Consider the following 23,240-nt stretch of genomic DNA (forward strand, 5'->3'; position numbering starts at 1 on the left):
GCTACAGCAAAAGGCACAAGGACACCCACCACCATTTGTAGTTGCCTCTCAAAATGTAGGTAGAACTTTCGGCATGAAACTCTTCTCCCCAATGTTTCAGAATACCACACATAGTGAGTCATTTCATGAGTGTTACCGACTAGAATCATTTCAAAATGTAGCTACCAATAGAGAGCCTTGAAGATGATGATCACAATAAAGAAAGTATTGTTGCACCACTTCTCCTACTCTACTTCTTCCCTTTTGCTCTTCTTCACGTGCTAGTTCTCCTCCCTAGCTCCGATACTATTTCAAAGTTGATGATGCGGAAGCGTACACAAGAATACGAGAGAGAGAGAGAGAGAGAGAGAGAGAGAGAGAGAGAGAGAGAGAGAGAGAGAGAGAGAGAGAGAGAGAGAGAGAGAGAGAGAGAGAGAGAGAGAGAGAGAGAGTTGAACCAACCAACCTTGGCAATGAATTGATAATAACTATATAGTTACCTTAGCAAATGGCCCTACCCAACCTTTGAGAGTTAAGTAAATAAATACCTAAAAGCCAAAATAAATAGTGGGATCACTTTGGGCAGTTCACTTGAGATGCCATAACTTTGACAGCTTTGGAGAAGGAAATCCCAGGGGTGGAATCTAGTAAGAATAGTGCCAAAGTAGAAACTAAGAAACGAGCAAAAGGCTCGAAGGAACATCATGAGAAAGAGGTGCGGCAAGTCAAGGTGGACTTGGTCAAAGCTGATAAATGAGATCTGGAGACAAAAAATGTTCAGCAATAACAATCTCAATCTCCACAAAAGGACTTATCAACTAAGAGACGTAGGAGGCCACCAAAGGCATGGCACTACAAAGACAAGGGGAGGTCATCTAGTTTAGATAACAGTCGTAGGAATGAACTATATCCGATATATGTCACAGAGATATGTCAAAGTTTGTGAGAGAATCTAGAAGCTGAATATCGAACATATGATATTATAATAACGTTACCTGAAGCGGTCAGTTTCATCAAAAGGCAGAGAAAGAGAGCGTCAGACATAATGGGGGTCGACCTATCTGAAATTAAAGATGACAAATTACCAATCATTCAAATCGATTATACAATGTCAAGAAATAGTGGAAACCACTATCAAGGGTAATTATGGATGGCAATGCAGGAGTCAATATCCTAGGGGAACATGTTAGACAGAGACTAGGGATTTAAGAGATGAAATCTTCTCCTTTCACAATCAAAATGGTAGACCAAAGGATTGTCTAAGCCAGTGGTCTAAATGAGAACTTTCATATCAATGTAGGATCAAAGAAGTTTAAAACCAATTTTTTGGTTCTAGATGTCCAAGGTGCATATAGCATATTCTTAGAAAGGCCATGGCTGAGAAATGCATGAGCCATACACAATTATGCATGCCAAAGACAAACAATACAAGAGCCCTATAGAAGAATCCACATTAAAACTAACAACACCAGAAGCTAGAGAAGAGTACTGCACCCAAAAGAGTTATGCAGGAAGTATGGGACCAAGAAGATAGAAAGGATGTTAGCATTGATGAAAATATTTCCCATAGCTGAAATAAGAACCATCAACAGAGGAGAAACCAAGAAGTGCTAGTTTGGGAGGATCAGTCTTAGTAGAAAAATTCATCGAATCCCTAGATGCCCTCTTGAAAGCCTATGTAGTGCGGCTCAAAAACAACCAAACCCAAGAACAGAGGTGGATGACATATCCATATGCAAAACTAGAAAAGGACAAGCTTGAAATGTGTCAAAAAATGATTAAGACAACCCAAGATTTACGACAACCACCAATTGGAAAAATAGAGGGTGTGATCCTTGTCCCACCTACGCCAGTAATCCCACCAAACTAGGAATGAAAAGAGCTAGATTCCAGTCATGAGCACATCCAAAGCTCAAAGACCCCGCATCAAAACCAAGGATAGTGTTGAATACCACGGATAACTCTTCTGAGGGATTTCACATAGCTATACCTGAGAGTTGTAAAGAAATAGATGGTCTTGACAAATTGTGGAAACAAGTCAGAGAGGCCAATGAAGCAAGTGAGCTAAGCAGACGAATAAACCACACGTGATGGAAGAGGAATGTCTCTTCCACCAATAAAGGAATTTGAGGTTGGATCTTAGATGAATCTAGAAGTGCAATTGTATTGGGGAGACAAAGGATATGTACAGTCTATGGACAATCAACCCCATTCATTAAGAACACTACCATTCTATATGAGAGAGTACAAGGCCAAGTCAAATGTTGTTGAGGCCCCATCACAGAGACCGTCTTCCAACAAGGTCATCGATTTAAAAGGGCTGATAGACATTTTGACAACACCAATCACATGTACGATAATGTTAGCTGAGTTTCTTAGAATACGACCAAACATGTGGGCTACTATGGGGAAATGCCTAGAGAAATATGGCGTCAAAAAACCAATGACTCAAATCAAGGAAGGGATCGAACATCTTGAAATGCCTCAGCTAAACACTAGGCCAATGCCATTAAACAAGGTAGGTGAGTACTATGAGGGAGAAGATGGGAACAACACACTTCCTGTGGAATCCCAAGGTGTAAAAACAATGGCAATCCTTGACATTGGAGCTGTTGTTGCCATCCAACAAAAGAGATCTAGAAAAATGGGGAAAACCAATAGTGAGGGCTATAAAGATGAAATTGCAGCTTGCTGGTGGACACACAAAAAGGCCCATAGGACTGCTAGAAAAAGTAGTTGTTGCTTCTTTTGGCATTGAATATGAGAAAACCTTTGCTATTGTTGATTTTGGCAAGAAGAACAATTACGACGTAATATTAGAAAGACCATTCATGAGGCAATTGAAAATTGTCCAAGACTTGGTTATGAACATATCTACCTGAGACGTATGGAAACCACGACAAGGAGAAACTTGAAGGATCATAGTTACAAGGATGTGATGAGAACCCCAATAGAAGAGCTTCATTCCGCTATTGTAGCAAGGTCAGAACTTCCAACATGATTGGGAAAGCCTAAAGAACTATGGATGTGTGGAGCTTCGCAGTGCGGAAGCTTAAATCAAGAGGAGTGCATTTTAGAAAGGGCAATTGAAGATAAGGATTATATCCTAGAACCCTTTCTTGAGGAAGCATTAGAGCCATTTGAATGGGAACACATCTTGGATACTTTGAATGTGTGTGCTATTCATGACGGTCCAACAAAAAACTTTTGTGATAAAGATGGCTATGATCTTGTTCCTTACTTTGCACTGAGTGTTATCCAGGAAAACAAAGAGAGCTAGGCCTCAACAAGTTCTCGAGATAAAAAGCAAATGAAAAATTGTTGCAAATCAAAAGACAAAGAAAAAGACGAGCTCTATGACTGTGTAGACACTTTGGAGCTTCAAGAAGATGTCGACAACGAAAATCCAGGAAACTCAGCAGGTGACATAAATGACACTTTAACAAATGCACTATTTTTTTATTGTCTAGATCAAGGACCTAGGAAACAATGTCACCGGTGCAAAAATAAAGTGCATCAGAAGTGGATTCCAAAATCCTCGGTGGAAACACAACTACAACAAGCATCCTCATACGTGGTTCCTATACATGAAGAAAAGACTCATCCAAGAAGAACACAACCATTTCAACAAGCTAACAACACTCTAATCAATTGGCTAGAAAGGCCCTCCCAGAAACAACAATCCAAGAGCAAACCTATGGTAACTTTCCATAACCAGCCAAACCACAAAGGGAAAGTGCTAGAGTGAAATCTTGTTGAGGATATCTGCAACAGTGATGATTCTTATAACATCCCCTACCAAAAAATCAGGTCATCACGATCACTAGCAGCTTCAATAACAACCAAGGAAGGCCAAGAGTAAAGAACAACAAGCCGGAACCAAAAAGTTCAACAAATCTTGATACCAAAGATCCAGCTCGGCCAAAAACAGGTAAGGATCAAGAAGACAAAGATATCTGATGAAAAACCAAAAGATCCAACACCAAAAGGAAAACAGTCAAAGCATGCAAGAACAACTAAGAAGTCGCAATCTTCCGCCAATCAAATTTGGGTTCCGAAGAAGTTAGTTCAAGCAGAAAGAGGTTAGGAGTTTATTTGGATTTTGAAATTAAAGTATCAACTCCCAAATTTTGAATCTCCTCCCCAACCAAGTGTACAAGGGTTGAAGCAAAGACCACTAAAGACTCACAGAAAGACAAGATGGATCCCAAAGAAGTCTCTTCAAACACAAATGAAGCAAGGACAAGTTTGGGTTCCCAAACAAGCAGCATCAACAAAACATCCTTTAATCACAAAGAAGTGGGTCCCAAAGGAAACCAATAAAACTATTGTCATTGCACTGCCGCTTGAATTCTTTCAATTCCTCCTACGATTACAATACAGTTAAAAGAGATCATGTTGTTCACTTCACCACTATATGTTGCACGAGGCTTACAGATCAGGAGATGAAGTGACTACAACAAAGTGCAAAAAAAAAAGGCAACCAAAGAGGAAGAAACACTGAGCTGACGTTCGTTTGCAAAGGTCAAAACCAAGCAAAGGGAAGTGTTGGACAATCACCAAGCCTCCTATTTGCCTGGTTCTGACCCCAATCGAGCTAATTATTTGTTTGCAAAGGTCACAACCAAGTGAAGGGAAGTGTTGGACAATCACCAAGCCTCCTATTCATACGGTTCTGACCCATTGCATGACCAGTAATCACAACGTGACATAGTTCTCCCGACGTCACTTAATAGAAGCTGCTACATACCATCACATTTCTTAGAATAGGAAGCCTTGCCCAGCAAATGCCAATAAGCAAATTTCTTATACCCACATCTTGCACAACATAAATTTTTTCCATGGATTGACTGTGTATGCATAATAGGGCTACGTTACAAGGCCTGCATAGGTACAATTTTTAATTGCCCAAGCACAACACATACCCATGGTGATACCCTATCATCAAGGAAGACTCCAAATAGGAGGGGGGAGGCATTCTAAATGCTGACCTAATATTATGAATATTAGAGGGCAATGTTTTGTGAATAGAAAATCCCACGTAAGGTTTTTTTTTTTTTGATAGAAGTCTAACCCCTAGCCAAAGATTCATTTTTTTCCAATCTGAAGACATGATAGCCATCTACATACCATGTACATGATGTATATGAGTTTTGGGGGACAAATGGACAATGATAGCTTATAGATGGTCATCTATCACGAATGATGTCGGATAAGGCCCTTTTGAAACAAGTTACTATCTTGGGGAATTAATTGGGGTTTGTCAGGCTTTAATTAAGTCATGTATCAAGTAGAAGCACACAAAAGCTAACAATGGAAAATGCAACTTTGATCACCTTGATGCCGGACCAAAGGAGTCCCCAACAAGACGAGAAGACACAAATGGTAGACAAAACCAACCTTCGTAGGGTTACATATCTTGTCCTTGATGAGGTGGAACAAATGTTGGACATGGGTATTGAACCTTAAATCAGAAAAATTATCACCCAAATTTAGCCTGATAGATAGACTTTTTATTGGAGTGAAGCTTGGCCTAAAGAAGTTGAAGGTTTAGCAGACAGTTTCTAGAGAATCCTTACAAAGTTGTTATTGTCTCACAAGATCTGAAACAATTCTACAGATTGTAGAAGTTGTTTTTGGGGATGAGAAATACTCAAAATTGGCAGATTTACTGGAGTGAGTGATGGATGGAGCTTAATCTATCCATGATGATAAGAGTCAAGCTGAACAAGATTGGTTTCTTTTTGAATTTAGATATGTACATAGCCCTACAATGACAGCAACATATGTTGAATCTTGGGGCTTGGATGTGAAGGATATAAAGTTTGTCATCAATTATGATTTTCATGGATCATAGTTCTTGTTGTGGTTTGGCAAAAGTACAAGCAGTGAAGCACAAGAAAGAAAAACAACAACAAAGACCACAACAACATTGCCAACCAGGTCATCTCAGGGACACCATGAATTCTAAGGGGGGGAGTGTTGACCCGTGGGTCAACAGCATGACATAATTCAACAAAGCCTTATTTTGTGAGAGTCATGAAATGCTGCAAATTATGGTTAAAAACATCATTTGTAATGAGTAGTTAGTCTAGTTGCAGAAGCCGAGGTGCAATGCAACTTCTAGATTGTACATACAAAGCCATTTTACCTTGAACTCTATTTTAGGTTTAACCTATGGTAGCCTTAGTATATAAAGTACCTAGGTTATTTTGTAAAGACAACTTTTATCATAATCAAGTTTTAAGCTACCATCGACTATGTGTGAGAGAGAAAGAGAGAGAGCATGAGCTTCATCTTGGTGCTACTCCCCGCTCGCTCATATCATTGGAGATCCAACTACACCATAGTGCTAGGCTTGGCAAGAGCTACGCATCAACACCAAGCATTCCACGCGAGACGGAGCAAACGTGCTCGCGCATCTACGAGCTATTTGTGGTCATAAGTATTACCAAACGATGTTTGTTTTCTGCGTGCAAGTAGTCATTAGAATCATGGGGACATAAGCTACAGATAAGTACTCATAAACTTTAGTTTCAGGCACTGCAAAAAATTGATTCTATCCAGGCACTTCAAAAATTCAGCTCTGTCTTCATACACGTTTTTTTATAGATGGGTCTAGAGAGAGGGTTTGAGTGTAGAGACTTTGGGACAGGTGTATCCTAGTGAGGGGATGATGTTCCTTACATTTCATAGGATTCTGGCATGGTTTGGTGAATTTCCTTCCGTTTGTGTGTATGTGGGTTGGGTGGTGTAGTTGAGAGCAGTGAGATTCCAGATTGTGGTTTAGTTAGCCTTTCAGAGTGTTGTATGTGTGGGATGGTCTCAACCTGCTGACAAGCTAAAGAGATTGCCTCCATGCGCCTATCGTGTCATATGTGTCCTCGATTGACATTAGTGTTGCATGCACTTCATAGGTGTTGTGATTCTCTCTCGCAACAACGTAGATGTCTCTGATATACTGATGGGAGCTATTTTGGCACAAGACGATGGAAAACTAATAATCTAGTATATTTTGTCAGTTATGCAGATTCAACACAACAGAGGAAGTGTACTCAACCACAAAAAGAGAAGCAATCAGAATGGTTTTTAGTGCCACAAAATTCAAACATTATTTGTTTGAAAAGCTATTTCATTTTAATGTGGCTCATTAAGGGTTACTTTATTTGACTAATAAGGTGGTCATCTAAGGAAGGTTAATCAGATGAATGATGTTCCTTCTAGAATTCAATTTCAAGATTTTTCATAAGCCTGGCAACTCACTACAATGCAGATTTTCCAAAAGTACGGAAGGCATCTCATTGACATCCTTAAGGGATGAATCAGTAATGAGGGATGAACCAGTAAACGTTGAATTCAAGGCACATAACAAAGAGTGTATTACTAAGTGTGCAATGGAAAGATAAGATAGCCCTAGAGTGATGGGCGTATATACAATGCACGGGCAAAAAAACCTCCTAGTGAGGGGGAAAATGCCATGGCGGTCCTAAGTGTGTTCACACACATCACTACCACATATATATGGTAACAAATCCCCCCTCATAGTGATGTGGTGAACAAGAGATGGCACATAGAGTACAGGGAAGTGTCATGCCCTGAGGACATGATCAGTTCACAAAGGAGAGTAAGCCCAACGATTTGTGGAAAGCTTCAAACTCTCATGAGACAATGCCTTTGTGAAAAGATCTGCAAGGTTTTCATGTGTTGGCACATAAGCCAAGCTGATCTCTCCTCATGAGACCCTCTCCTTAACATAGTGATAATGCACCTTGATGTGCTTTGTGCAAGCATGAAAAATTGGGTTTCTCGCAACTGCCAATGCGCTCTGACTGTTAGTGTATATAGTGTTGGTAGTGTCTTGTCCAACACCCAAATCAGCCATAAGGCGTTTGAGCCATACGCACTCGATCGTAGCTGTGAAGACTACCCTGTACTTAGCCTCACAACTAGAAGTGGCCACAGTAGGTTGCTTCTTGCTCAACCATGTTATGCATAAACTGTTGAGCATGAAACAAAAACCACTTGTGGACACTGGTGTGTCAAAACAACCATCCGAGTCTGAGTTTAAAAACAAATGTAAATCTAGCGGCAATGATCCCCCCTTGGGATAAAACAAGTCAAGATGTAAAGTTACACTCAAGTAGCAAAAAATCCTCTTGACATCTTGCCAATGCTTAGACCCTGGGCTATGCATGAATCTGTTGACCTGTTAGATTGCAAATTGAATATCTGGTATTGTGTTGCATACATAAATAAGGTAGCCAAGAGCAGTTTGGTGAAGAACTACATCGGCAGGATCAACAGCATCATGAAGAATCAATTTCAAACGTGTTTCCATGGGAGTGGCAATAGGATTGCAATCCTTAAGTCCAAATTTACATAGCAATGTCTCTAAGTAACTTGTCTGACACAAGGCAATACCACCATCACACTGCTAAATTGTATACCCAAGTAATGATGCAACAACCCCAAATCTTTCATCTTGAAAGTAGCATTCAATTCAGCCTTAAATCAACAATATGTCTCTCATTTGGTCCAGTGATCAGCAAATCATCCACATAGAGAACGACATTAATAAGTACATCACCCTCATAGTTTACATACAATGTGCTTTGTGTTGGATTGTTACAAAAACGTTGTTTGACCAAATGAGTATCGATTTTCTCATACCAAGCACGAGGAGATTAATTCAACCCATACAAAGCTTTCTTACATTTGCACACTTTATCTTCGTGCCCTTTAATGACAAAACCGCGAGGCTGTGTTACATAAACTTCCTCAAATTTTGTCACCATTCAAGAAAGCAGTAACAATGTCTGACTGATGTACATCCCAACCAAAATGAGCTACCAATGCACATAGAAAACGCACAATAGTCATACGACAAGTGGGAGCAAAAGTCTCTTCATAATCTATGCCTTTTTGTTATGCATAAGCCTTTGCAGCAAGTCGATCCTTATAGTGATCAATCTCACCATCTGGCTTGCGTTTCAACTTGTAAACCCACTTTGTATCAATGTTCTTTTTTCCAGGAGGCAAGTCACATAAAGTCTATGTGTCATTTTCTATAAGTGCGTCATATTCTGATTGCATGGTAGCCATCCAATTTTTTGAATTTTTTGCTTCATCAAAAAATTGAGGTTCCTCAACATCATATAAGCTAGACACAGCCAAAGCATAACAATCTGATGCATAAGATGCATGGCAAGAACCTGAGCGAGTACGACTAGACAAAGGTGCATCCAATTTACTATCACGCAAAGTATGCACCAACCATTTTGGCATACCTCTAGCTTTCTCATTCTCATCCCTTTCCTCGTCAAGTACATCATGTACATCTACATTGGTAATAGGCTGATCTGTAACATTTTTAGAAACCCCCATAGGTGTACATTTGCCTCATTGGAATTTACATTCAAACTTCCACCATTGAAAAGAGCCAAAAAAGTGTCATAAATGTCTTGTGATCTTACATTATTGTCTCTAGTACATGACAACAAGGGTTGAACAAAATCTTTCGCAAATACAACATGCCGTGAGACCAAGGTACACTTTGTTTGCGGATGATATAACCTATAACCTTTGCTTTCAGCAGTATAACCAACAAAAATGCATTTGATAGCATTATCATCCAATTTTTTGTGATGCGTTTGTGGCACCAAAGCATAAGCCAAACAACCAAAAACGCACATGTGCTTAATAGAAGGCTTTCTATCATGCCATGCTTCATAAGTAGTCATAGATTGTAAAGCTTTTGTAGGACACTTGTTAAGTACATAAGTGGCACACATGATGGACTCAAGCCAAAAAAAAATGCGGCAAAGCTTGACTTTTGACTATACATCGTGACATTTTCGTAAGTGACCTGTTTTCTCTCTCAGCAACACCATTTTGTTGAGGCGTATATGGCATTGTACATTGGTTTTTATCCCACCACTAGCCAAAAATGCATTAATTTCATGAGACATATACTCCTCTCCTCTATGTCAACAGAGGGTGCCCATAGTACATTTCGAGACATTTTCAGCCATAGCTAAAAATTGTTTGAGGCACATAAACACTTTGGACTTCACTTTAAGCGGATACACCCATGCACACCTAGACTAATCATCAATGAAAGTCATGAAGTAAAGGTAATTACCCAATTGCTGAGTTTGCATGGGCCCACAAACATCAAACTGCAACTTGCATGTGCCCCTAACTAAACCATCCTTTGGAAACTTTGGATGCTGCATCTTACCCAATATATAGCCTTCACAAACATGTTTGACAGGTGCTTCAAGATGCGGCAAAGAAGCAACCATATCAAATTTGTGCAAACATAGCAAACTGGGCAAAATTTAGATGCCAAAAATGTGCATGCCAAAGTTTTGCATATGAAAATTCTTCCCAAACCTGTCATACAAAGTGAGCTTATACAGCCCACGACATAAAATGCTTGATGCAACGATCTCATCACCAAACATGAGATAATGAACTATACATCTGTCATCCAAAAATTTACAACAAGACCAAATCTAGTAGATGCAAATACAAACAAAAGTTTCTTCTTGATCTGAGGTACATATGAAAGAACTTCCATTCACAGTAGTCATCCACAAATTTCACAACAAGACCAAGTCTAGCAAGTCACCACAATCTTTCCAACTCCCTTGACTGGATAAGAGGCATTGTTGGCACAAGTGATTGAATTCCCATGAGGGACATCCTTGAGCGAGGTAAAGAAGTCACGATGAGAGGTAATGTGCTTTGTAGCACCACTATCAAAGTACCACGCATGAGCATCTGCAGCAACTGACATACATGCATCATGGACAGAAGGATCATAAGTGCACTCTACACTAAAAGCCCATTCTGCATCAACAGCAGCATCACAATCTCCTTTCACAAAAGACTCAACGATAGTTGCACTTGTAGTGGAACTAGCCTATTTCTTCTTAGTGTCTTTTGCCTGCAATTTTGACACTACTTGATCAAGTGATCATTAGCTTTACAATAATGGCAACACATATTTTCTTTTCCCTTTTTACCAGAATTCCCAAACAAATTTTTTCCAGCAGAAGCATTAGGAATAAGTGATTTACCAGTCGCAGAAGAACCATGAGAAGTGGCTACATTGTTCTTACCACCTTTTCTTTGAGCAACAATAAAGGCATCTTCAATTGCATGCTGCTTTGCCCTGTTTTTTCTAGAAAGTGACTCTTGCATTAGGAATGTGCACAATGCATCAAACTTGAAAACTTATGGATTTCCTTGGATCATAAGTCTCCAAGTACTAGCAAAAGTCTGGTAAGAATCTGGCAAAGCATCACGAACAGTCTGCACAAGGGAACTGTCAGAAATGACTTTGCCTGCAAAAATAAGTTGCTCAGTGATATCCTTGACACCATCAAGGAAAGTGTCCATCTCGTCTTCCTCATGCATAATCTTTGACTCCAGCTCTTTACGCATCAATGTAATTTTAGTCTCATTGCGACTTGCATAAAGACTATCCCAAGCCTGTTTTATAGATTTTGTTGAAGGAATGTGAGGAGTGCGATCCACAGACAACATGGGTTGAGGCTAAAGAACTCCCCAACAGCACAGCTAAGTCCACAACTTGGTTCTTGTATGAACATATCATTTTTTTATATGGCACCTTGATAGAGATAGTTTCAGATCAAGGGACTCATTTCATAAATAAAACAATTCAGATCAACTAAATCTTTTCCATCAAGCATCAAAAGTCCACACCTTACTATCCCAAATGCAATGGACAAGCCTAAGAGTAGCAAAAAGATTATTAAGTAATTCTAACTAAGATAGTTTAGAAGGAACCTCACACCTAGGATGAGAAGCTTTAGACAACACTTTGGGCATACAGAACAACGCATAAGATCACAATTGGAATGAAACCATTCAAAATGGTGTATATAATGGAAGCGATTGTACGGATGAAATTCGTTATTCTCAGTCTCAAATTGGCAATAGAACATGATATGGATTATAGCTCAACTCTACAAAAGAGATTGGATGATCTACTCATGCAAGATGATCTTAGATAGAGAAAAGTACTAGAATAGGAAGTGGTGCAGCAACGAAGAAAACATTGGCATGACAATAGACTGAAAGTACAAGAATTCAGAAAAGGAGACATGGTGCTGCTATTCCCCTCAAAGTTAGGCCCGAAGAAACCCAATCTGAAGATAGCATGGTAAGGACTGAGGTGGACTGAGCTTTCTATAATGGCACAATCAAACTAAAGGACTTGCGTGGACTAATTTTTCTTGGAGTCTACAATGGATCAAAGATTAAGTTGTATTATTTATCTCGAGTCAAGCCTCTCACACCAACATTCGAGGTAGTCGAATCATCTGACTCTAAAGACCCTCCAGGGGACTTATTTTTAGTAAGATCTGAAGTGGTTAGAGTCAATCGGGACATTCAATTAGAGAATGGTATGAAGATTCTCATAGTCCAATTTCAGACATCATATGTTCAGACGAGGCCTGAAGTAACCAACGGTCAGTGATAGGGCATTAATTTGCATAACGGTCACTAGTAGGGCACTAATTTGTGTATCTTTTTGGGTATCCCATTGCTAAAAACCATTCCCTAACCTCCTCTGCCCACAGAGCTTGCTACTATATAGCCTTCTGATATAGTGCCTTCGCTCGCAATTACTGCGTGCATAAACCCTTTTGTGTTTCTATTGCCAAGTACCTTCGATGAGTTCTCCTTTTCCACACAACCAGTTTTGCAGAGTTCATAGATGGGAAAGTGCGGGGCCATCTCTTCCAAAAAATGCAAGCATTGTTGGAATAACAACAACAATCCATAGAAGAGATGGCACAAGGTGCTACAAACGGAAGGCGGGGTGGCCCTGCAAAATAGCGAATAGCACATAATTGATGATAAATTCAATAGATCCACATACTTGCACGATCATGTACACAAGGAATTGCAAGTCTAGCACAAGAGAGACAAAGAGCAAGGTAGAGCGAGGGAGAACGTGCAGATGCACCTCCTAGAGCGGAGTGCTACACCGGCACAACGAGAGAGAAGAGGGAAGAGGAGAGAAGAAAGACACAAGGACTGGGTGCAATCTCCTCTGTGCAAGAGTGAGTATTTTCCTCTTGCACGTATTTACTTACAGATTTCTTGAATGCTCAAAATGAGTACAAACTGGTCGCCCGGTCATAAATGGCCAAAGCTCATAAAGAGCACTTGAATAATAAAAAATGTACATAAAAAATATATATTGTGCCATAGTCCATAGCGCGTTTAGCTTTTTCCACCTGTCAGCTGCTTTAAATAATAAAATATCAATTCCATTACATCCCTCTCCGTTAGAAAGCAATTGTCCTCAATTGCAAAGATAAGAATCTGCAAATGATACTTGTCAAGAAAATAGTGATTAGTATTTTGTGGTGTCAAAAATATTACATAGTAAAATAAAAATTTATGAAACTAAACAATATTGCTTATGCTTGTCGTCATCCACATACTGCGTATTCTAGTGTCCCATATCACTAGAATAAGTAGCATATGTCATACCCTAATGAATCAGGATATCATTGGTCACACTCATCATTCAATAAATCAATTCTCATCAATCTCAAGTTCAATTCCATAAATACTGTTGCGACAAAAAAATCATCATATACCAATCGCATATGATTTAGTTTAATCTATTATGTAATCCCCAATAATAAGGACAAGTGAACGTCTGTATAATAAACGCAAACGCATAATTATGTTTGATTAACATGATTACAATATAATCACAATGCCACGACAAGAAGGAACTCTCCTTAATTTTCAAAAATCACTAATTGCCTTATACAATCAAAGCTAATTTCTACACGTTGAAGTAATTAACAACATCACAAACTTTAAAAAAAAAATACTTAATTGTCGCCTATCAAGCTCTTTAGTTTTTGGAGCGTAACCTATGCTCTGATACCACTATCACAAACGCAAGGCGGGGTGGCCCTGCAAAATAGCAAACAACACATGATTGACGATAAATTCAATAGATCCACATACCTGCACGATTGTGTATGCAAGGAATCCATAGCAAGTCTAGCACAGGAGAGACAAAGAGCGAGGTAGAGCGCGTGAGCACATGCAGATGCACCTCCTAGAGCGGAGTGCTACATCGGCATGACGAGAGAGAAGAGGGAAGAGGAGAGAAGAAAGACACAAGCACTAGGTGCAATCTCCCCCCGTGCAAGAGTGAGTATTTTCCTCTTGCACGTATTTACTTATAGATTTCTTGAATGCTCAAAATGAGTACAAATTGGCCGATCAGTCATAAATGGCCAAAGCTCATAAAGAGCACTTGAATAATAAAAAGTGTACATAAAATATATATATTGTGCCATAGTCCATATAGCTCGGTTAGCTTTTCGCTGCATTAAATAATAAAATATCAATTCCATTGCACAAGGTTTAATAGAATGATCGCAGACAACAATTTCTTATCAAGCAATTGGGGAGTATACTAAGGGCAAGCGATGAAATCAAACCAACCGTCTGAAAATTTGAAATACATCAAAATTCAAGAAAGAGGAGCAGGATGTAACCTGCCCCGGGAGATAGTCTACTCGAAAACCGCTTCTACGAGGTATTTGATGGAGTTACCAGCTGGTACTAGAGTTTGTGTAACTATACAGGTAGTCAAAACCCAGTACGCACAATTACTTTCATTTTGGATATGTCGGCCTTTCTCGAAGTCTGTTTGTATCCATCACGGTTGTCAGAACTCTTGTACCATCTTGTAACTAAGCACTAAGTGCATATCAATTGTACTTCAGGATTTATACCTCTGAACCATTCATGATCTGAATATCTAAATTATTTGAATTTAGCCTTTCAGTTCAATTCAATTATCTGTCTGGCTTTCCCTTCTCGTCTTCTGAAGTTTGATTCTGTTCGGTTCGTCTGATCTGATACCTGACATTTGACTCTGGAATTCTAACTCAGAATTAGTTGTCAAGTGACTACTACTTGTGCCTTTCGACTCGATCATCAATGCCACCTTCCCTTATGTGACATGCCTCTTGTTGAGCGGGGTCCACCTCATAGAAATTCAAGTTTGGTGAGGTTAATTGGAGCGCTCTGCTTAACAAATGTTTCAATCTTTATTATGAGTTTTCTGTTAAGGCTCGCTTGCAATGTAGAGCTCCCTCCGCAACGTGCTTCAGACTAAGCGCTCTCTCTCTCTCTCTCTCTCTCTCTCTCTCTCACACACACACACACACAAAAAGCATATACTTTACACACAGAAAACTCACTGAAGAGCGCAGATCTTCTGCTCCTCTGTCGTGATTTAGGATGAGCAAGAAGGGAGCTGCCACTTTTCGCTCTGCGCTGGGCTCTGGCAATGGATGGAACCATAGCCGTGGACCTTCCAAGGGCAAACAAATTTATAAGACACTCAACAATCTCAAGATCACGCTGCTGTGTGGATTTGTAACGATTTTGGTGCTGAGGGGTACCATTGGTCTGGGGGGTGGTGGAGTGGCATCAGAAGACTCCACAGAGACGATGCAAGATGCAGGGGACCCAAGCCTGCTGGAGGGCAAGGCCACGGATGCTGAGGAGGAGGAAGAAGTAGAGTTTGAGAGAGAGCTAAATGATACTTACAGCATTGGGCCGAAGATCTCAGATTGGGACGAGCAGAGGCGTGCTTGGTTGACTGAGAATCTTGAAAGTGGCAGCTTGTACAATGGGAAACCTCGAATTTTACTTGTGACTGGCTCTCCCCCCAAGCCCTGTGACAACCCAGCAGGAGATCATTATCTGCTCAAGTCTATTAAGAACAAGATAGACTACTGCCGTGTGCACAATATTGAAATATTTTACAACCTAGCCCACTTGGATGCAGAAATGGCTGGTTATTGGTCCAAGCTGCCCTTACTTCGGAAGCTAATGCTTGCGCATCCCGAGTTTGAATGGATTTGGTGGATGGATAGTGATGCCATGCTCACGGATATGGTGTTTGAGCTTCCATTGGAGAAGTACAAAGATTACAATTTTATTCTGCATGGATGGGACAAAGAGATCTATGAAAAGAACACTTGGGTGGGACTGAATACTGGCAGTTTACTCATAAGGAATTGCCAGTGGTCTTTGGATCTGATTGATGCATGGGCGCCAATGGGACCAAAGGGGAAAGTTAGAGAGGAGGCAGGCAAAGTTCTTACTGAGGCACTTGTGGGCCGGCCTGCATTTGAGGCAGATGATCAGTCAGCTCTTATATATCTTTTAATAACACAGAGAGACCTGTGGGGGGACAAGGTTTATCTTGAAAACTCTTACTACTTGCATGGCTATTGGGTTGCTATTGTGGAAAAACTTGAAGAGGTCATGGAAAAGCATCATCCGGGCTATGGAGATGAGAGGTGGCCTTTTGTAACTCATTTTGTGGGCTGCAAACCATGTGGCAGCTATGGTGATTACTCTATTGAGAGGTGCTTGAAACAAATGGAGAGGTCCTTCAACTTTGGGGATAATCAGATCCTTCAAATGTACGGGTTTCAGCACAGGACATTAGCTTCTTTTAAGGTGAAAAGGACAAGGAACGACACTGATCAACCTCTCGAGATTCAAGACGATCTAAGTCTCCTTCATCCCTCGTTTGCTCAACCCATACTCGATTCCTTTTGATTAGCACAGTGTAATTGCAAAGGTGGTGCCAAGCTTTTAGTTTGTGTGAAAGAGGTCGCCCCATTCCTCATTCTATTTGTCTGCACCAAGGTTCAAATGGCTCCTTGCCTCCCTTACGACCATGACCACACACACACCCTCTTTTAATTTTGAATTACAGGCCACATTCTTTATGCTTGAGCTGTTCCTGGCATGGCACGTTGGACGGTAGCACACTTTGTCATCAACTTTTGGTTGTAGCTCCGCTCCCAGGGATGCAAACTTTGAATACAACTCTATCTTTAATTTACAGGAGTTACATGTCTCTTTTGAAGAGTGGATGGATGGCGTGTTTGGTTGTCATCATTAGACACTCTATATAGGGCTTCTCCTCTCCCTAACTTCAAATCGTTACTTGTCGGTACACTGTGTGTATACAGCACAGCCTAGCCTGCATGCTCACCTGGCGACATGGTGTCGTTGATGCGTCTCATTTTAAACTTTTTTTTAAACAGATTTTCCTTTTTGGTAATTTCACCACTAGGCTTCGAATCGAATTACAATGACCACTTTAGTTGCATTGCAGAAGACAATTGAAACTAATCAAGAAAGAAAAATATTGGTAAGGTTTGGTGATTATGAGACAAAGGGCTAGGCTGGAAACCAAATATATATATTAGCTTGTGATTTGGGCCAAGTGGCTCCTCAAATCTCCCGCATACAAAATAATGCCCCTCTTTTAATACTCAAACATACGTAGGCCTACAAGATATGATCGCTTACTCTTAAGCTTCAACAAAAGCGAAGCTTGAGAGGTGTCCTTATGGTCACTTTTTGTTCTTCTGAATGATCTTTATTTTATCAAAGTATAAATATGTTTAATTTATCTTGGATGTTTTATTGATGAGAAAGATAATCTAGGTGTGTGTTGGCAGATTGAAAGAAACAGTCTGTCCCACTTTTCTTTGGCCGCTTCGCGACAAAATAAGAATATTTCTCAAATGATAGTTGTTTGTGACCTCATTTGCAACTCATTGCGATTTTGATCGTAATGTTTTGCTCCCGAGCTTTTTCTTGGGGGTATAGTAGCTCGCTCTCTCTCTCTCTCTCTCTCTCTCTCTCTCTCTCTCTCTCTCTCAGGGACACATAGGTCCGTTACGTCCATAGAAGAATCTTGATATTAATATAAAATATGTCCCCTTTCAATTATCCAACCCTCTCTCTCACTCTCTCAGGGACACATAGGTCTTTTACTTCCATAGAAGAATCATGATTTTAATATAAAATACATGTCCTCTTTTCATTATTCAACCCCTCCTCTATCTCTCTCTTTATTGTAGAGAGAGAGAGAGAGAGAGAGAGAGAGAGAGAGAGAGCAATATGAATCCAAAACTAATCATGGAGTCAAGATGGCTTTTCGATATATATCTTACTCATTTCCCAATTTAATGCCTCCTTATAAAGGTTGACCTGCCTTTTTAATATGGAAGAAGTCTTTGCATATTTTTCTATGGGCCGCTTCACAGTCAGCATAGTTCGGGACTACCTATCACACTTGAGAGATTCATCACTACAATCAATAAACACAATTTGACTAAAAATTTATTTCAAACAACAATCGGCATGACCATGGACAATCAAATATCAATTATTTGTTTCAACTAAAAATGAAGGTGCAATAAAAGCATTTGCACCAAGCATCCTTGCTACTACATTCTTCAAATACCATAACCTTATACTAATAACTCAAAATCGTAGTCTCCTACAAATTCTAGTACGTGCTCTAAACTTCCAAGGTCCAAATTCTACCAAATGATGACGTATTTGGCGTGGTGTATCGACTTGAGTAAAAACCCTAAGTCGGTACTGCTCATCAAAGCCTATAAAGCGGAGCGTTGCATTGATAGGAAGCTGGAAGCCAACAAACCAAATTGTGGCAACTATTTGGTCACCATTCTCATTGTGTTCAAATGCAACATGATAATATCCAAGTGTAAAAGATTACAATTGCCCAAGGTATAATGATAACTCGTAAAGGCCAATAAGTACATGTGAAAATGTGCAACACTGCCTGCATTTAAAATAAAAATTGTTAGTTGCCACACTTATTGAAACAATTCTACGGCTAATGCTACAGTCACAAAGACTATATATAACCCTAAAACACCAGAGTTCTCCAAAACATGAACCACTGTATTTGCAGATGCGTGTCCAGCCAACGAAGGGGATCTAAAAAATGACAAAGCAAAATGTAGATGGCAATGATGAGAGTAAGAACCAATGTCAAAATATGCAGACAAGCAAAACTTACTTTGAACCATTTGAGGTGCACGACCTACAACTTATGAAATGGCAAGTCGAGGATCCATCTGCCATCACAAGAAAGAAAAGGCAATAAGATCATGGAAATGTCATTATTTGTGAGGAATTGTTAAGCTATGAAATGAATACAAACAATTCACTATTCCAGGAGACAGCAACATACAAAGATCATCCGGTTGTCAATTGCAACACCTCACTGTAAACAATATTTGGAGTCCTTGCAGAAGCTGATAAAACCCCATCATTACTTTGTAACTTTCTATTGTCAACCACAACCTTGATGGCATTTGAAGATCTTACACGAGACATAGCCACATACAACTATCCATGGCTAAAAACAGGTGATGCCAAATATAGTCCCAAGATTCCAAGTGTTTGCCCCTGTGCCTTGTTGATAGTCATTCCAAATGCAAGTTTGACAAGGAATTGTCGTCGTCTCATTTCAAAAGGAAGACCCAAGGAGCTTGTGGTGACAAAATCAATCCATGGTATCAGCACAATATCCCCAGCATTCTTGCTTGTGATTATCTCTGCTTCTAAAACTCTACCATAGAGTTGTCTACATATAAGCCATGTACCATTGCACAAACCACACCTCGCATCCAAATTATGCAACAACATGATTGGGGAATTTTCTTTTAATTTTAGTACATGCGGTGGATATCCACCCCCAAGATCTAAGTTATTTAGAAACTCAAGTGTATATAAGTGGTGAATTTGGTCCTCATTTGAACAAAGGGAGTCTGCACTCAAGTACTCTTTGCTTACACCTGGTAGCCGTCTCAAAGGAAGACTATTTATCATGTCAATTTCTTTATTCTTTGGCGCAAGAATGCCTCGCTTTTTAAAGAAGTTAGCAAAATTATCAACATGCGACATGCTCCCATCATATATGTGATCAATTAAATTTTCAATATAATTTCCTTCCAAAAGCATGTTAGCGTGAATGATGACATCGTCATTGTCAGCATCTGCATGCACATCACCATTGCCAATGTCAAGTACCCATGTTGCAAAGACTCTTTCTGTCTGAATTGTGGCGGAGTCCACCAAACGCATGTTTTCTGTCAATTTCAAAACCTCTATTTGTTTCCATATGTTTGAATGCACAACGACGCCCCCACTATGTTCTCACGTCGCCCCTTTGGAACAACTGGCAAAATTTGTCTAAAGTCACCTCCCAACAATAGTGTCTTGCCTCCAAACAAAACATCTTTCTGCATGATGTCTCGCAACATTCTATCAAAAGCATGTCTATGGATCATGGGGGCCTCATCCCATACAATCAAAACGGTTTGCTTTAGTAGTTCTGCAAGATTGCTAGTGAGTGACCTTCACTTTACATGTAGAGTGGCTATTAACCTCTATAGGTATTTTGAATCGTGAATGAGCAGTTCTTCCATTAGTGAGAAGCAATGCAGCAATTCCAGATGATGCACAAGCTAGTGCAATTTTTTGATGGCCTTGTAATCGAGAGAGCAAGGCATTATATACAAAAGTTTTTCCTGATCCCCCAGGCCCATCCAAGAAGAATGTACGGCCCCTATTTTGTTCAACAGCTTCTAGAACTGTACGATAAGCATGGCATTGACCTACATTTAATCATCTCTCCATCTCCGAGGCTAAGTTTGATTGCTCGTGTACATCAAACATTCTCTTCTCTTGAAGCAAACTGTTCTCAAGCATCTGCAACTGTGATCTATCAATTTGAGGCATGCTAGGAAACTCACCCAAGCTCTTTCCATGTACCCTCAACAAATTATCCAAGCTTGTCAAAGCCTGTATCATTGCCTGATTGGACAAATCATCATCATGACCATGAATTGTTAGCACATGAAAATAGTCCTCAGAAAACTGTACGGAGAACTTTGTCCATAACAGCTCGGGAGAGACTAGTGCACAATACACAAGTATGATTGCAAAAAGCTCACACAACTGTGGTCCACTTCGGATAAAACTTGCCTCTTCCAAGCACATCATCCATTCCTCATCACTTTGTAGCATCCCTCTAGCATTGCAAGCATCCTTGAAGGTGGGATAAGTGCAACCATCAACAGTCTGGAGATCTTTAAATGAAGTGCTACCCTTGCATACAGTAAGTAGCATTCGTAAGTAGTACAAGTCTCCAACAGATGGGACTACATTGTATATTCGACCAATGCAATCACCTTTCTTACGTGCAGTCCAACATTTTTTATCTTTATTCCAAACCCATCTTTCTGGGAAGTCTATGTAACGAAGATTGTGTGCAGTAGGTTCAATTTGATTTATGGCAAACCATTCTATTAGTGTTGTTCTTTTGTTACCATCATTCCTCAGAAGTTCTCTTATGTCGGTCGTGTCTTGAAAGGTCACAGTGTTTTGCATGGGAAGGTGGACATGCAATCTTTGTACCGATGGCTTTTCACAGTGAATGTCAAAACCAAAGATTCTCCATATTGCCTCAGATGAGGACACATACCGTGCATCAGGGTAGATTTTTATCTCGTCAACAATACCTTCCCCACCCTGCATCACAATGGTTGCTCGATCATGCCCCTTATATAAGTACTTGTACAAATACTTCACAGCACTAATTGTTGAGCACACTTCAACATTGATGTGTGCTTTATATCTCATTGAAAGAAATGGATTATACACAAATCACTAAGGCTTTGGCAACTGCTTCAAATATTGACCTGAAAATTGGATTTTTTTAATCTACGAAAAAATGTATTTGGCAACCCCTTTGAGGGTGTGAAATGAAAACTTCAAAATAGTAAATACTTCTCATCATCGAATGTATGCCTGACTGTTTCTTCACAAATCACTAAGGCTTGTTTTAGGCGCCAAAAATCTCTTAGGCTCTGCTTCAAATATTGACCTGAAAATTGGATTTTTATAATCTATGAAAAAATGTATTTGGCAACCCCTTTGAGGGTGTGAAATGAAAACTTCAAAATAGTAAATACTTCTCATCATCGAATGTATGCGTGACTGTTTCTTCACGAATCACTAAGGCTTGTTTTAGGTGCTAAGAATCCTCTTAGGCTAATAAATTTGTAACTTTCATGGGTCACATTTTGCAAATCAGCTAGAGTGTATTCTTGTGATTGGGAGTGATTGTGACAGTGTGTAAAAAGACCAAAATTGTCACTGTATTTGTTTACTTTGGCCACTTGCATGTTGGCCAACATAATGAATTTGTAACGGCCATTTTAAACTTTAATTTGGAAGACGATCAAAAGTGTTTATATTCATTGCAAAGCTCAAGAGACAGAAGGCTAAGAGTGATGTTGGCATTTTTAAACAAGGTGTAGAGCCGTGTTGGCGTTCTAAAGTAGTTAAGTAAAATGGATTTATATTTAAATAGATGAGATTAATGCAATGGATTATGGACCTATGATTATTGATGAAGCTTCTCTTTAGAAGCGTTTAATTCAAAGCAAGGTGCAAGCCTGTGTTTTATCACCTTCACAAAAAAAAAAGTAAGTGAGATTCCATAACCTTGGTCTTTCTTGAAGCAGTGGTGAGTAGCCATGCATGCTAGTTTGAATATTTTTTTAGGTTTTTATATTGAAAACCTCTAACGTTTGTATGTTTCGCACTTTTAAAAAATACCTCTAAAAAAATGAAGGTGGGATTAGACGTAGGTTTCTTTCCACCATTATGACTTTGGTAGCACTTCAAAGCTCATAATGCTTGAAAGATAAAAATTTGTATCTTGATCTCTCCAAGTTCTTCCTTTTTTTAGAAATACGTGTCTCTCTCTCTCTCTCTCTCTCTCTCTCTCTCTCTCTCTCTCCAAAATTGCTTCTAAATAAAATTCAAAAGTATTCTCAAATAAAAAGAGAGTTTTGGAATGCTATATCCAACTCATGTCATCAACACCATGACGACAATCCTCTCTCTCTCTCTCTCTCTCTCTCTCTCTCTCTCTCTCTCTCTCTCTCTCTCTCTCTCTCTCTCTCCTACATAAAATTCAAAAGTGTTTTTGAAATGAAATGAATCTTTTTAATGCTATATCAATATCAAGTAAGGTCGTCCATTTAAAATTTTCAAGTGTCCTTCTTTACTCAACCCCTTGATGACCAAATCGTTGTGTGTGTGTGTGTGTGTGTGTGTGTGTGTGTGTGTGTGTGTGTGTGTGTGTGTGTGTGTGTGTGTTTATTCCCTCGGCATTAGGTCATTAATTTGACTTACTATGTCGTGTTAAGGGAATGTGTTATCTTTTGTGGCGTTATATTGTATGCGCGTATGGTTATATATTGTCCATGTGTGCTATATTGAGTTGATACATATGTCGGTATTTGACATTTGGTCATGCA

At 39.6% G+C, this 23,240-nt stretch overlaps 3 protein-coding genes across 3 annotated transcripts; 1 reads left to right on the forward strand and 2 right to left on the reverse strand.

Annotated features, from left to right (window-relative positions):
* The first annotated feature begins 15,101 nt into the window (after positions 1 to 15,101).
* Positions 15,102 to 16,919, forward strand: LOC147445259 (putative xyloglucan 6-xylosyltransferase 3). Its single transcript, XM_086524812.1, has one exon. The coding sequence runs from the start codon at positions 15,298 to 15,300 to the stop codon at positions 16,630 to 16,632; it is 1,335 nt and encodes a 444-aa protein (XP_086380938.1). The 5' UTR covers positions 15,102 to 15,297; the 3' UTR covers positions 16,633 to 16,919.
* A 2,335-nt stretch (positions 16,920 to 19,254) lies between these two features.
* On the reverse strand, positions 19,255 to 19,992 carry LOC147445260 (uncharacterized). The gene has a single exon (XM_086525970.1). The coding sequence runs from the start codon at positions 19,990 to 19,992 to the stop codon at positions 19,255 to 19,257; it is 738 nt and encodes a 245-aa protein (XP_086382096.1).
* Positions 19,993 to 20,535: 543 nt separating this feature from the next.
* LOC147445261 (uncharacterized) lies at positions 20,536 to 21,552 on the reverse strand. The gene has a single exon (XM_086525972.1). It carries the CDS (start codon positions 21,550 to 21,552, stop codon positions 20,536 to 20,538), a length of 1,017 nt encoding a protein of 338 aa, XP_086382098.1.
* Between the last annotated feature and the right edge of the window lie 1,688 nt (positions 21,553 to 23,240).

The sequence above is a fragment of the Adiantum capillus-veneris genome, chromosome 12 (assembly GCF_014529385.1).
Source record: "Adiantum capillus-veneris isolate H3 chromosome 12, ASM1452938v2, whole genome shotgun sequence".
Lineage (NCBI taxonomy): Eukaryota > Viridiplantae > Streptophyta > Polypodiopsida > Polypodiales > Pteridaceae > Adiantum > Adiantum capillus-veneris.

What these genes read in the sequence shown, in the direction of transcription:
- LOC147445259 (XM_086524812.1), top strand. Translation starts at nt 15,298, where the DNA reads ATGAGCAAGAAGGGAGCTGCCACTTTTCGCTCTGCGCTGGGCTCTGGC.
- LOC147445260 (XM_086525970.1), bottom strand. Translation starts at nt 19,992, where the DNA reads ATGCGTTTGGTGGACTCCGCCACAATTCAGACAGAAAGAGTCTTTGCA.
- LOC147445261 (XM_086525972.1), bottom strand. Translation starts at nt 21,552, where the DNA reads ATGAGATATAAAGCACACATCAATGTTGAAGTGTGCTCAACAATTAGT.